This window comes from Aythya fuligula, chromosome 2 (genome assembly GCF_009819795.1).
Source record: "Aythya fuligula isolate bAytFul2 chromosome 2, bAytFul2.pri, whole genome shotgun sequence".
In the NCBI taxonomy this organism is placed as follows: Eukaryota; Metazoa; Chordata; class Aves; order Anseriformes; family Anatidae; genus Aythya; species Aythya fuligula.
The window spans coordinates 60,347,387-60,361,736 of NC_045560.1; the positions used below are offsets into that span (position 1 = coordinate 60,347,387).

General features: G+C 37.2%; 1 protein-coding gene across 3 annotated transcripts in view; it reads left to right on the top strand.

Moving 5' to 3' along the window:
* AMPH (amphiphysin) overlaps positions 1 to 14,350 on the top strand; it is a 133,327-nt gene that overhangs the window by 71,987 nt on the left and 46,990 nt on the right. For all 3 annotated transcript variants that reach the window (XM_032182092.1, XM_032182090.1, XM_032182093.1), the window contains exons 4-10: positions 3,122 to 3,216; positions 5,522 to 5,617; positions 7,147 to 7,254; positions 7,640 to 7,725; positions 9,446 to 9,521; positions 10,433 to 10,515; positions 13,321 to 13,459. In XM_032182092.1, the coding sequence (XP_032037983.1) occupies positions 3,122 to 3,216; positions 5,522 to 5,617; positions 7,147 to 7,254; positions 7,640 to 7,725; positions 9,446 to 9,521; positions 10,433 to 10,515; positions 13,321 to 13,459 (683 nt within the window). The remainder of the gene's footprint in view (positions 1 to 3,121; positions 3,217 to 5,521; positions 5,618 to 7,146; positions 7,255 to 7,639; positions 7,726 to 9,445; positions 9,522 to 10,432; positions 10,516 to 13,320; positions 13,460 to 14,350) is intronic.

Here is a 14,350-nt window from a genome sequence, read left to right on the forward strand (position 1 = left end):
AAAGATTGTGAAGCCACCAGATTAGTATTTACTTATGCACTCATTTGAGGTACTGCAGTAAATATGGTATAGATACAGCAGGAAAAGAGTAGCCTTGGTGGTCTTGTCCTGTGGGAATTTCCTGCTGAAGCCTTCTGACCAAGGTAGCCAAATGTTATAATGCCCCTTGCCTCACACCACAGCTGGATTTGACTGATGCTTTTTGCAGGGATTGTGATTGAATAAGATTACCAGATTCTCAGGGCTGAAAAACGTGTAAAAGTTGGCATGCATCGGTATGCCTTGAGTGTGGGATTTTAAGGGTCTTTTACTTACTCTCTTAAGCAGGTACATGTCTGAATTCTGTAGTATTTAACAACAACAACAAAAAAATCTATGTAGGTAAAGGTGCTTTCCCAGAGACTAGTCTGTGGCTGAGCTGAATGCAGACTGCAGGAGAGATTAGAGAGAAGCTGTGTTCATATGCTGCCGCGAGAATTTAGGTTGCAGGTTTAGTGCGCAGTGTCCTCGAGGGCAGGAGTTCAGGTATCAGAAAGGATCAAACGTGAGCAGGGATTTGCACCCCAACTGGACAGAATACAGCCTTCTTAAGCATGGTGACACTGCTGGTTTTGCCTCACCTCCAGAGTTTATTCATATGCAGTGTCATGAAAGAAGATTTTAAACGAGTCCTACCTGGAAAAATGTATAAAGATCATCTATATTTTACTATAATCTGGCATATTATAGACAAAACAAACAAACAAACAAACAAATACAACCTCTGTTCAGTAACTCTTTCTTAACCAGATACATAACCACGAAGGAGAGAAGGAAGAAAAGCATCTTAAATCCTTATGCTATACAAATTCTTCGAGCTGAGCGCTGTCATTTAGAAGTACCCCCAAGACAATCCCCGAAGAAATCAAATACTCTGTTTTGGCAAGCACCTTTTGATTAAAGGGTGAAAGCTTGGTATTATTCCTAAATCCAGCCAGTTAAATCTGAAAATCACACCAGAGATATTTTCAAGACAGCATAGACATGCTGCAGCAGGCAGACTTTGGCTGGAGAAAAAATGAGGTTTGTTTTGTTTGTCTGTTTGTTTTAAGTTAATGCAGGTCAAACATATTTTTAGCAGTTAATGTTGTTCAGATTTTGCAAAGAAGTTGAAATACATTTGGCATTTTAAAATTACTGATTCTGAACTTAGTGTCTTATGTGAGATCAGTTTTTTTTTATCTGTTTCCAAACCATATTCAACATCTAATGTATTCATGCACCACCCAGACAGAAAGGCAAACCCCAGTGCCATCACTGAGGGCAGCAATTTATTCACTGCAGACAGATTTAGGCTCTTTCTTGGAATATAATGGAAGCTACTTTACATTTAATCCAGATCTTCTTTGTATTACAGAGTCATAATGATAAATAGTCCCTGTTGTTGTTTCATCTGAAGTGGCAAGAGCTCCAAAGGTGACTGATGCTGTTAGGTTCAGTGCACTTCTCTGTGGACACCACCCCACTGCAAGTGTAAATAAGCAGTGGGCTCCACATACAACTACATGTAGTGGGTTGGCATAAAGGATAATTGTTCTTCATAAAGCCAGCTCCATTGCAACACACTCCCCAGGTTCAGACATGGCTTTTCCCTCAGCTTGCAGACACTGCCTCAGCTCTTGCCAGTCCTTTGCTTCATTACTTGCATACCTTTAGGTCACCATCATTATTACAGGCACAAGAATAACAAACTTTTCTTAATCAGTCTCACTTTACATATGAAAGCTCTTGAAACTTAAAAAAAAAACAAAAAAAAAAAACTTTGAAAACAAGGAAACAAAGAAGTCCTGAGATACATTTTGCCTTCTTTGAGAAGGACCTGGGAGTGATGGTTGATAGTCGGCTGAATATGAGCCAGCAGTGTGCTCAGGTGGCCAAGAAGGCCAACAGCATCCTGGCTTGCATAAGAAACAGTGTGGCCAGCAGGGCTAGGGAGGTGATCGTCCCCCTGTACTCAGCTCTGGTGAGGCCGCACCTCGAGTACTGTGTTCAGTTTTGGGCCCCTCGCTACAAGAAGGACATCGAGGTGCTTGAGCGGGTGCAGAGAAGGGCTGTGAAGCTGGTGAGGGGCCTGGAGAACAAGTCCTACGAGGAGCTGCTGAGGGAGCTGGGCTTGTTCAGCCTGGAGAAGAGGAGGCTCAGGGGTGACCTTATTGCTCTTTACAGATACCTTAAAGGAGGCTGTAGCGAGGTGGGGGTTCTTCCACGTGCCTGGTGACAGGACGAGGGGGAATGGGCTTAAGTTGAGCCAGGGGAATTTTAGGTTGGATGTTAGGAAGAACTTCTTTACCGAAAGGGTTGTTAGGCATTGGAACGGGCTGCCCAGGGAAGTGGTGGAGTCACCATCCCTGGAAGTCTTTAAGAGATGTTTAGATGTAGAGCTTAAGGATATGGTTTAGTGGGGACTGTTAGCGTTAGGTCAGAGGTTGGACTCGATGATCTTGAGGTCTCTTCCAACCTAGAAATTCTGTGATTCTGTGATTTGTACAACCTCTTCTATTCCAGGGAGCACTTTTGTTCAGGGTGGAACCCTTCTAACTTTTCTCCTATGTCCATTCCATAGACAGCAATTCCCAGAATCTCTGCCATTTTAACCACCTCACCCTGGAGATACCTCCTTTTGCACACAGGCAGGCATGGTACTCATTATGGACAAACTAGGAAGCTATTCTATAGGAAGGCAGAGATGAGAATAAACAAAGTCAAGCTGTTTGTTTGGCTTCTGAGTGATAGTGTTTTGATGAAGGTATTAAATGTCTCTAGTGAGCAGGACTACCCTCAGAGTTGTTTTTGTGTTCAGATACGTTTAGTTCAGAATAGCAAATGAAATTCCAAATTTGATAGGAATTTTTTTCATGTATATAAATATGGGTTAATTCTACTATGGGAGACATTTCTTATTAATCTGGGAGAGCTGGCTGAATATAATGCTTTTGTTTCAGCTCTTGAAAATTATGTTCTAAACATGGCAGAGGGAAGTGGGGTACACATTGGCTGAAATAAAGATATTTATTAACTGTCTCTTGTAGTTCCTTTTTCCTTTTGTTCCTTCAACTTCCTATGTTCCTTTTTCTAATTACAGGCATGCAAGATGCCTCAAAGAAGCTTACAGAGTCTCTCCATGAAGTCTATGAGCCAGATTGGTATGGACGAGAAGATGTGAAGATGATTGGAGAGGTAAGATGCATGGCAAGAAGAAAAAAGTAGTATTTTGGTTGCAAATGGATTAATCTGAGCTATTTAGGAAAAGTGTACATGATGCAGTTTTACAGTCAGGATTCTCAAAGCAATTGAATATTGAAAATTATTCAATCTGCTTATTCTTGTGTGCTGTTTAATAACTACAAAGCCTGTAACACTAAGCAAAGTACCTGTTGGAGCACTTGTCTCTCTCTGGCAAGAATTTAGACTTTAAGTCCAAATTAAGTTGCAGGGTGCTGTTCACTTCAGCCTTTACTAGGTTCCTTCAGTGATTAGAGAAATACAGGCTTTTCTAGAAGGTACAGTGGGAGTCTGGCTTGAGGTACTTGAGGTGCCTAAGTAAACATCCTTAAATCTGGGGAATTCTGTCAGCAAAATTGCTGGTGGTGACAAGAAGGTGTAAACTGTTATCAACGCAGCTTTTAACCACCTGGGATTCAATGTGCAGGGCCTTCTGGATAGTATCATTAACAAGAAATTGGAAGACAGAGTGGTCTTCCCAAATCAGCCTAATGATTGCTTTCTTCCCTATGGTTGCCTTCCTCTACACTTACCTGCTGCTGAAGGCATGACATGTTTTTGATTTTAAAAGCATTCAACTTCCAAACAGTGTAAGTTACTATACCATACCATTTATATCCTTTTAGGTTAAATGGCTGGAAAACCTGCTGCTATATCTTGCTGTTGCACCTCACCTTGTATTTATAGGCTATTAAATTGTACACTCAGAATTTGTAATTGTGCATACAAGGACCAAGATTTGACCCTTACTCTTTATTAGGTATAGAAACAAGTGTTAGGTGTGTGCTCTTAATCAGAGACTCATGTGGGCAACATTACTAAATCACTGCTCCTATTTTTGTCCCAATATGACACAAGTGTAGATTTATGCATCCACCAACCTGCAACTCAAAAGAATGGTTTGTTTGTGCTGTCCAAGATATAAATTATCCTTCCAAAAAGGGTACATCAAAGTGACCTACTTCTGCGTGGCAGGAAAGATGATGTCTTAAAGGACTCTTCAGTGTTGGTTTTGGTCCCATTAGCTTAGAAAACCTCCATGATCTAAAATTGTCCAACATGTACATCAAATGCACAGGACAGGCAGTTGTTTGCTGTGATCTAATGCTCTGTTAACCACTGTGATTAAATGTTATCTTAATAAATGAGGTATTTTATAAACATGATTAATAGATTATAATAATCCATTAGGGGCTCTGCTAGGGTAGCAAATGAATGAATTGAACGCTGACATCACACAGCATTTACAATATGTCCTATAGTAGCTTGTGGTAAAGTAAACACTAGGGAGTAGCTTTCTGGACTTAACAGCCCCGTTAGTAACCTTCCCATCTAAGGAAATTCAGACATTTTGAAATGTGCAAAGGGGGAACAGGATGTTTAACATGTGCTAATTCCTTGCTCAGCTGAAAATCCAGGACCTCAAGCACTATGTCACTATGCAGCAGGATTTTGCTTTTGGCAAAGACTGGCACCCTGTTCCTTGTAACATCAGCTACATTAACATGTTCTTAAAAACCTTAAAGCTGCAAAGATTGCTGCCCACAAGCTACAAAGAGGACTGGGGAAGACCACAGTAGCTTCTGGAATTAATTTTTTTTATTTTGCCTATTTAAGTTGGCAAGTTTCAGATCTGGAATCCTAGTTCTCTAGCAGTGCAAGGTGGAGTTTGGTCTGTAAGCCAGCAATTTCATCACATACATCTTAATGGCACAAAAATTATGAGGGGAAGGATAGACCTTTCTTAGGGAGGACCTCCACAGGTTTTATTTGAAAAATGACAAAGCAAAACTAAGCTTACAGATCCTTGTGATAGCTGGAAAAGCCACCTTTTTTTTTTTTCCCTTTATTTTTTTTTTTTCATTGTTGGCTGTACATCTCTGTAAGGAAGGTTCATCATCAGTGAGCATACTCTATGCTAGACCTGCTTCAGATTCTGCATTGGTCACCCTCAGGAATCTGAAACCCTGAGGAAGACTTTGAATCCATGATATTATTATATTCACACAGCACTTACTAGCTGAATGAATGAAAAAAAAACTAATTATTAAACTGAAACTTCGTTTGTTGTTAATTAAAGCTTGCAATGTCAAAGTGTTCTTTTTAATTTAGTTTATAACTGCATTCTGATTTATTGACATAAAGAAGATTTTAAAACCTCAGAAAGATTAATCTTTACCATTTACATTTGTATTTCCCCTAGGTTTGATGTGGAATTAAACTATTAAGTGCATTTTTCTCTTTCCATCTGCCTTTACAGAAATGTGATGAACTTTGGGAAGACTTCCATCAAAAACTGGTGGATGGGTCGTTGTTGACCTTGGATACGTATCTAGGACAATTTCCTGATATCAAAGTACAGTAATGTTTCCCTATAAAGGACAGTTTGTAAAAATCACCAATTAATGTTGAGTCATAATATAAACATAAAATTAAATTTCACACACGCAAAAAAAAAAAAAAAAAAAAAAAAAAAAGTAAAAAGATTGGGGTGGTGTCTTTCTCTTCTGTAGGTCTGTAAACTAATCCTTGACATCAGGCTGCACTAATTTTCCAAAATAATTTTCATGCTGTAGTACTTGGATGTAAATTAGCCTTTATTCATAAAACTTTTACAATGCTTTTTCCTGCTTCAATTTTATATGATAAGAGAAAATTCTCATTGACTTCAAAAAGGATGGATTAAGCTCTACAGCTGTTAAACTGCCAGATAATTTCAAGATGAAAAGCAGGCCTTTTGTTATTAGCCAGATGCACCTGTGGTTATCTAAATGTCTTTCTCTTAACTAAACCATGTTTCCTGTCTTTTAATTAGTTATAGTAAGACTTTGTAGTAGACATGAGGAGAGACTGTTACGCAGATTCTAGCTTCTCCCAGGTCTCTCTTGGTGTACAGTTCAGGGAGGTGTTTGCTAAATGAAATGCATGGGGATAAAGAATGGTTAAAAGAGAGAAGTAGATACTTTAATATTTGGATGTGGCTATACAAACATAGCTGGAAATTCTTTGTGATGATTTAGAATTGAATAGGTATCATACAGCCATCTCCTTTGACATTTACGTCAGGAACTAATATAAAAAAAAATCCCAACATCACTGATATTCAGTCTCAAATTTGATACAAAGTCAAACTGTGCTTATGTCTGCTTCTGCATGTGAAATTCAGATATAATGTAGAGCTTTGTAAAGTCAATATATATATCAAAGGACTTTTGCAGTTAAATTTAAAAGCCTATTTGATGTTCATTGTTCCTAATATATTATATCTAAGTTATGTGTCAGAGCCATACTGAGAATTATGTTTTAAGCTTTTTTTCTACTCTAAAAAAAATGAGTTAATTATTCACTAAATTTGCACATTATGTGTAAGGTAAAAGCACAGTGTTACCATGAGTTTAGCAGGTCCACTTATTCTGGAAAATGAGACAAGTCTTGCATAACATTGATATCTCACTACACCCACAAAAAAAGTCTTACAAGCAATCTGTAAATAGATTTCTCTTCTCTTCTCTTCTCTTCTCTTCTCTTCTCTTCTCTTCTCTTCTCTTCTCTTCTCTTCTCTTCTCTTCTCTTCTCTTCTCTTCTCTTCTCTTCTCTTCTCTTCTCTTCTCTTCTCTTCTCTTCTCTTCTCTTCTCTTCTCTTCTCTTCTCTTCTCTTCTCTTTTCTCTTCTCTTCTCTTCTCCCTTTTCTTTAAAAAAAGGTGATTAGTATGTCTCTTTTTCCATCCATGCCCATGCTCCTTTATGTTGTTATACTCAGTCAGCATGAATGGCAAATGAGGGAGAATGAAACATGTAAAAAACTTGAAGAACTACATAGGTAAAATAATTAAAAAAAAAAAAAAAGTGTCAATTGTGCTGACTTTCCTTTTTACCTCTGTGTAGACTCGGATTGCAAAACGAAGCAGAAAGCTAGTGGACTATGACAGTGCAAGACATCATCTAGAAGCCTTGCAGAGCTCAAAAAGAAAAGATGAAGGAAGGATTACCAAGGTAGCACATTTGGAAGGATGTTGACTGATGACTTTGGGATCTCCATTTCTGTGCAGAGACCTAGAGCAAAGCTTCTTTTCTCTTTCCACTTTAAGAAGTAGAACTAGTGATAGATATCCTTAAGGATATATGCATATTAAATATTTTGGTGTATGGTGAGGATATGCTTAGCCAATTTTAGGAGTGAGTCCCATCTGAGATCTAACTTTCTCTCTTAACGAGATATAGGGCACAGCAAATCCTGTGTTGGCCTTTTTTGTTTGGGACTAAGTCACATACTTTGTTAAAAATTTAAATACAGACACAAAAACAAACGCAAACACAGCTTTGTCAGGTTTTGCTATGTCTTAAAGTGATAGGAGAAGTCATCCTGTTTTTGTTTTAGGCAGAAGAAGAGTTTCAGAAAGCACAGAAAGTGTTTGAAGAGTTTAACACTGATTTGCAAGAAGAGTTGCCATCTCTGTGGTCACGGTAAGCCTAGACAGATATTGTCTAAAGGGCCTAAAGGGAGACTAATGAAGGGAAACCAGGAGATTTTAATGAGCTGATAGAAAGTCCTTGAAATCTGGTCCGTCATCTTTTTGAAACAGTGAAAGGGAAAATGCCTGATAATAATACAAAGTTATACTTAAGTAAATATATTTATACTTATTTCTTTCAGCATACCTTGCCACTTAAGACACTTCTTTATCATGTCTTCATTAAAAGGTGCAAGAATGTCTCCACTTAATGGATAAAGACCTATGGCAGAGCACAGAATGGCAGATTTTGACTAGAGCCCACTGCTTGTATCACCTTTCTCAGAAACTTTAATGGTGGATACCTGATCCTTTTGAGAAAAAAACAAACAAGCAAAAACAACAACAACAACCAAACAAACAAAAACTATCGATAAAAAGGTTCAAATATTTCCACTGTCGAGTAACTGTATAGAGCAGCCACATACTGTTCTAGAAGATTTGCAATGGATCTATTTATAGGTCATTTTTCTCTAAAAGGTATAGAAGCAAAGAACTTTACAAAAGTATAATTGTTGTTTTCAAGTTCCTATAAAATAACACCAAAGCAATATAAGAAAGTAAAAAATAGTATGTAATTATGATTACGTCAGAATACACATTTCATTGTTTTACACTGACTGTGTTTGTACTGTAAAGACATTTGATGGAATAGATCATTTATTTAGGATGTATAACTATGGATGGTGTTTATACAGAAAATGAGCAGGAGAAAAAAAGCAGTAGAAAAATAAGCATCTCATTAGTGTGCTACGTTTCTTTAACAAATGACAGTCTGGACTGAAAGTGCGTTGTGAGTCACTGAAGTATGCTTTGTCTCCTCTGCCTTCTGAACTAACTCCTATGAAATTTGAGATCAATATTTTTTTTTTGCTGTGTTTTTGTCTGTTTCAGTTGGAAGGTTTCTTAGCATTCCAATATATTTGTTTTATGGGTTTACTAAAAGTAAAACTGCACGTTAATGATCTAGAGTAAGGACCCTTTTATTTCAATATGTGTGTTGCCTGTCTCAGTGAAAGATAAAATTTAATTCGAGCAATAGTCATAGACTGGAAACTGTGTTTTAGGAAGCAAATGCTTGCAGAGTCCTATTTTTAGTTATTACAATTCTTCAGAAGGAAAATGATCCATAGAGTTGACATTTTGCAAGCTTATTCTTAAGCCAAAGATGATTTTGGTTAATGGAAGTTAAGAGAAATTACATACGAGAGTTTTAAACAGGGAAAAAGAATAATTCAAAAACTAAGAAAACACCTCTTGCTGTTAAAGTGTGTGAAAGGCACGTAATCACTCACCCCAAGCAAGCAGATTTTTGAAGGCATGTGCAAAAATGTTTGTTCTATATTAGAAATTATTTTCTTTCATACGCCTGAATTTCAGGATTGTTTCATTAGGGAAGGCTGAGTACTCAGGCTGAGTACTCTAAGCTGTGAATGTATGTGAATGTATGTTCCTCCTGTGCAGAGTGAAATGTGATGGTTCTTAACAGAAACAGAAATAGTCATGAGCAAATGAGTTTGAAGTTTTGATATTCACTCAAATTACTTGCTTTGCACAGAATAGTAGTCAAGAATGTTGCTTGTGGTCTGGAAAAAATTAATTCATTTTCCTTTGTGGCCATCCTACCCCCATCCTTTATTCTCTTTCTCCTTTCCCTGTGCCATCTTCCATAGGCGAGTTGGCTTCTATGTGAACACCTTCAAAAATGTATCCAGTCTTGAAGCCAAGTTTCACAAGGAGATAGCTTTAGTGAGTAAAATTAGTATCTCATGTATAATGGATTATATGATGTATTTGTTTACATAACAGCAAATAAATGTCTTGTAACACAATAGTAAAAATCAAGCAGCAGCACAGATGAGAATTTGCCCTAGGTTCAAATTTGCACTATAATTCTCATATTGGTTTCTATTTGCCATTTTTGTACTCTCCTTAAGAAAAAGGTAGTCCATACAACCCTGGATTATGATGCATTATCAGTTATAGCATTAATTTCACTTTTCATGTTAATATTTTCTCTATTCTTCTGAACACTCTTTTGCCTTCAGTATTTTTTCTATGTCCAACTGCTAAGCACCACATTGCTTTAAACAAGAGAATGTGTGTCAACCACAGCCTTTGAGATCATTACATGCATTGTCGGCAATGCAATATTAGATCTGTCACTATTAGGTAAATACAGTAATTTCAGTAAGGACCTTTTGAATGTGCTAAACACCTAGTTGGAATTCTGTTATCTATAGTAACTTATTAACTTATAGAAACCAAAATGACACAGAAAACTTGCTTGACCAAAGTCCCACTTGAGTTGGGATCAGGTTTTTGAAGGGGTAACATGAATCTTCTCTGCTGTGCATGTTGCTTCAAACTTCAGGTGACTCCCTCCATCAGAGAGCAGACAGCAGTAAGTCATATTTATAAAGTTGTTCTATTAAAACCATTTTTTTTTTTGAACTGCTGTTATCTTTGACAATGTTTCTATTTGATTCTGAAAGGTTTCCACTTAGACTTTTTATATAAGCAGCACTGCTTATCTGTGGAAAGAGCTATTTACAATTTTAAAGAAATCAGAGCAGTTACCAAACATGATTTATCACCTGTGTTTTTAATCATCACTGTAGCATTTCATGTAAGCTCAGACAATTTTTTTGTTTTCTTAGCTATGCCACAAACTCTATGAAGTAATGACGAAGCTGGGAGATCAGCATGCAGACAAGGCCTTCACCATTCAAGGGGCACCAAGGTGATCTTATTTCTTATTTTAATGAATTGTGTTGCAGTCAGTTTCAGGACAAGTAGTAATCACCTACACCATATATAGCGATCACTGCACTACCCAGTCACCAAGTTTGTTCATTCAGGAGGACAGAAGTTCGTCTCAACATGAGTAGAGGTGCAAAGCTTCCTTCATTACATACTTATTTTTCCTTTGGAAATAAAATAAAACAAAATAAAACAAAACAAAATAAAATAAAATAAAATAAAATAAAATAAAATAAAATAAAATAAAATAAATAAAATAGGGACAGATTTTCAGCTGCTGCTATTTAGTCTAGTTCACTGTAGACTATTACAGCAATTTGCACCAGCTAAGTATATAGCCCATTTATTCATAGGTTATTGGTCTACAGCAATGTTGCTAAATTTCAGAATATTTTTAAAAGCCTTGAATTATAGCATGTGTTTTTAGTTCCAAAAGGCATATAATTAGGTGAGAATCCTGACCTTTTTAAGTCATGTTTTATCTCCCATGCTCATGGAAAAAAGTCAGGAAATGGGATCGGAGTGTATCATAAAATCTGAAAAGGTGAAGTAAAAAAGAATGTCACAAAATGCCATATTTTTAATGACTTCCAAGAGAAATCTTGTCATAAAATAAACACAAAACCAAAAATGCATAAAAATCAGATGGTGCTTTCTTAAGGTCACTAGATGCTAATACACTATTTCTGACTTTTTACTTGCCTTTCTCAAACAAAGCCTTTCTGACAGAATTTGATCTCAGTACTGTAATATTGATAAGAAAAGGTTGAAATTATAAAACAGTGGCACTTATTTCAAACACAATGATAATTAGAGTGAATACATAAATGCTGAATTTTCAGCCAATCCCAGCTCATCAAGAAGCAATCAGAACAATGTTATGGCTACTGCTAATTTGCCTTCAAGCCATGCTCAGATTAGCAACAATTAAGATTTACCAAGCAGCGTAACATCTGCCTCAAACATATGGCTGACATTTCTACATTTCCTTTGATCTCACTTTGGAAGGACAAAAAATAGAATACTGGAGCTTCTAACCTAATGCAAAATTCAGAACAGTTTTATTAAGAATGTGTCCAAAATTTTAGTTTCTGAGTCAGACTATATTTCTCACTGACCATTTGTAAAATATTTTTCTGGGATGAAATAAAATGCTGTGTGAGAAAATTTGAAGTAGTTTTTGTAATAAACAAGTATTTAGGCCACCTGTATCTACTAGACCATCCCAAGCATGCACACATTCTCATTCCCATGGAATTTTGCTTTCCATCAGTAAGAGAGAAAAATAATAGGATTAGCTACAAATGAGCCGGCATAAGTTAATGCTGTGTGATGTTCTAAACTTATTTTAAAGATGCTTTTTAAAAAAATGATTTATTATTATCATTTTTTTAAATTACCATGTTGCTCTCTTCTTTGAGATCTACTATATTCAAAGTGAAGGAGATTTTAGTTATAGGTCATCAATTTTGAGTGTTTTTGTTGTTGTTGTTTTTTTTTTTTTTTTTTTTTTTGGTTCAGCTTTCTGTAAGCATAACAGCTTATACACAGTATATTTTTGCTATACTGTTCACAGAGACTTATGTGAAATTCTGGATAGATTTTGAGTTTTTACTATTAGTTATTGTGCTCTGAAACCTTACTCGGGAATGGGTCTTTGTAAGATAAAACAGTTTTCCTTTTTAGATACATAACAAGTAGATAATAGACAAATATATTATTTAATATTTCCTTTAAAGAACTATATTTTTTAAAAATTTAAACTTGTATATGCTATTGAATATTCTATCCTGAAGGCAAATATTTTACCTGGGAAATAAATTTCTTAATAACTGCCTTTTTTTTTTTTCTTTTTTAATATTTCCACAGAAAGAGGTGGTGAGTGTGAGCTAAGTCTGTCCTTTCCAAGGAACTAATTTTTCTTGCATTAGCATTAGGAACATGTTTATGGTGTGGTCTTCTCAATCATGTAGTGCTTCTGTTCTCCCTGAAGATGTGTAGGACTCGCTATTCTCTTACCAAGTGCCATGGTTGTTGAATGTTGTAGTTTATAGCTTTCCTGAGTTGTAAGCTTTCAGCATTTCTAGGTAGCTTGAATATGTCCCAGTGTTTATAGCAGGTCCCTTCACAGGAAGGGCAGATCCCTTTTCAGGACTTCATCAGATCTTTTCTTAATATCAGCAGAGCTCTGCTGAAGTCACTTGACTACTGCTTGTTTATAGTTGTGGTGAGTCGTCCTTCTAAATAGTTATACCTGTACAATCATCTTAGTTGTGTTTTATTGTATTGATATCTTTCTGAAGTTGCTGAGCTTTTAAAATTATTTGCATTATTCATTGTTATGTCTTCTTCTGGAATTTTTAACTTTATAACCTTTTATTTTGAGAGCAATGTGAAATGAAGACAGTAATTCAAACTACCATTTTATGATAGTTACAAACTTATACATAAAACATTTCAAATACGGAAGCTGAAAGAAATGCAGGTATTCTGTTTACCTCAAATTATAATGATCAGGTAAACAGACACCGCAGATGTTCTAAAAATAAAAATCACTCAAAAATTAAAACTTCGTTCAACACAATAGATTGGTGAATTTTGATTGTATTTAATTACAGTTTTGATTTTAATCATTATTTTACGGTTCAGTTCATCCGCAGTGTATACTGCCTTTTGAGGTCACTAGCATTACATACAAGATGCAGTTCAACTATTGCATCAAATTTTCGAAGTAATAAATCAGCATGATGTGTATGTCCTGACCATTGCTTTTATTCTTGTCTAGTGATTCAGGTCCACTCCGCATTGCAAAAACACCGTCACCACCAGAGGAGGCCTCTCCCCTGCCTAGCCCTACTGCAAGTCCCAATCATATGCTGGCACCAGCATCTCCGGCACCAGCCCGGCCTAAATCACCCACACAGGTAAGCAGAAATCTGGTGAAGGAAACTGGCCAGTTGTGCAGTAAAAGATAGCTGAAATACTACATATGGTAATATTTTTCATCTGGGCATAGACTAAGAAACAACAGGGAGGTCACTGCCTCTGTTGTGCTCAATACTGGTAATTGCTTGTTCACCTCTGTGTCACAAGCATGGGTGGAAAATGTTTGTTTTTTATTTTTTATCAGGAAGAATGAGGAAAATTTAAAGTAGCTTGTGAACCAGGAGGACTTGTGGTAACTAAGCAAAACACACCTTAAAAAGTAACATAGATTCTGAAAACCTGTATCTCAGCAGAGATAATCTTAAAAAAAAACATTGCTAAAACTACCTCATGAATTTCAATACATTATATGTTGCTCATCACCATTCTGGTCACACCCAGACCGACTACCCGTTAAAAAATGCCGCAGTTCAGGTCACCGGATGCAAGGAGTATCTGAGCCTGTTGCTGCCATTGGCGGGAGGCAGAGAAACTGCGTGCGTGAGGTGCGAGCAGGTGGATGACCTGGTCCGCATGGTGGCGGAGCTCAAGGAGGAGGTGGAGAGGTTGAGGGCCATCAGGGAGTGTGAGCGAGAGATAGACTTGTGGAGTAACTCCCTGCAGGGCCTCAAGGGGAGGTACCGAGGTGAGACTCCTCAAATGGGGGTGGACCCCCTGCCCTGTAGCCGTCGGGCAGAGGGAGGGGATCTGGGAGTTCAGGAGGAATGGAAACAGGTCCCTGCTCGACATCGCAGGCGACGCCCTCCCCTTCCGGCCCTGCATTCCCAGGTGCCCTTACACAACAGGTTTGAGGCCCTGGAGCTCGACAGACCAGTAGCTGAGGAAGAGGTAGCAAGTGTTCCCAGGAGGATGCCTAGGGCGAGGAGGTC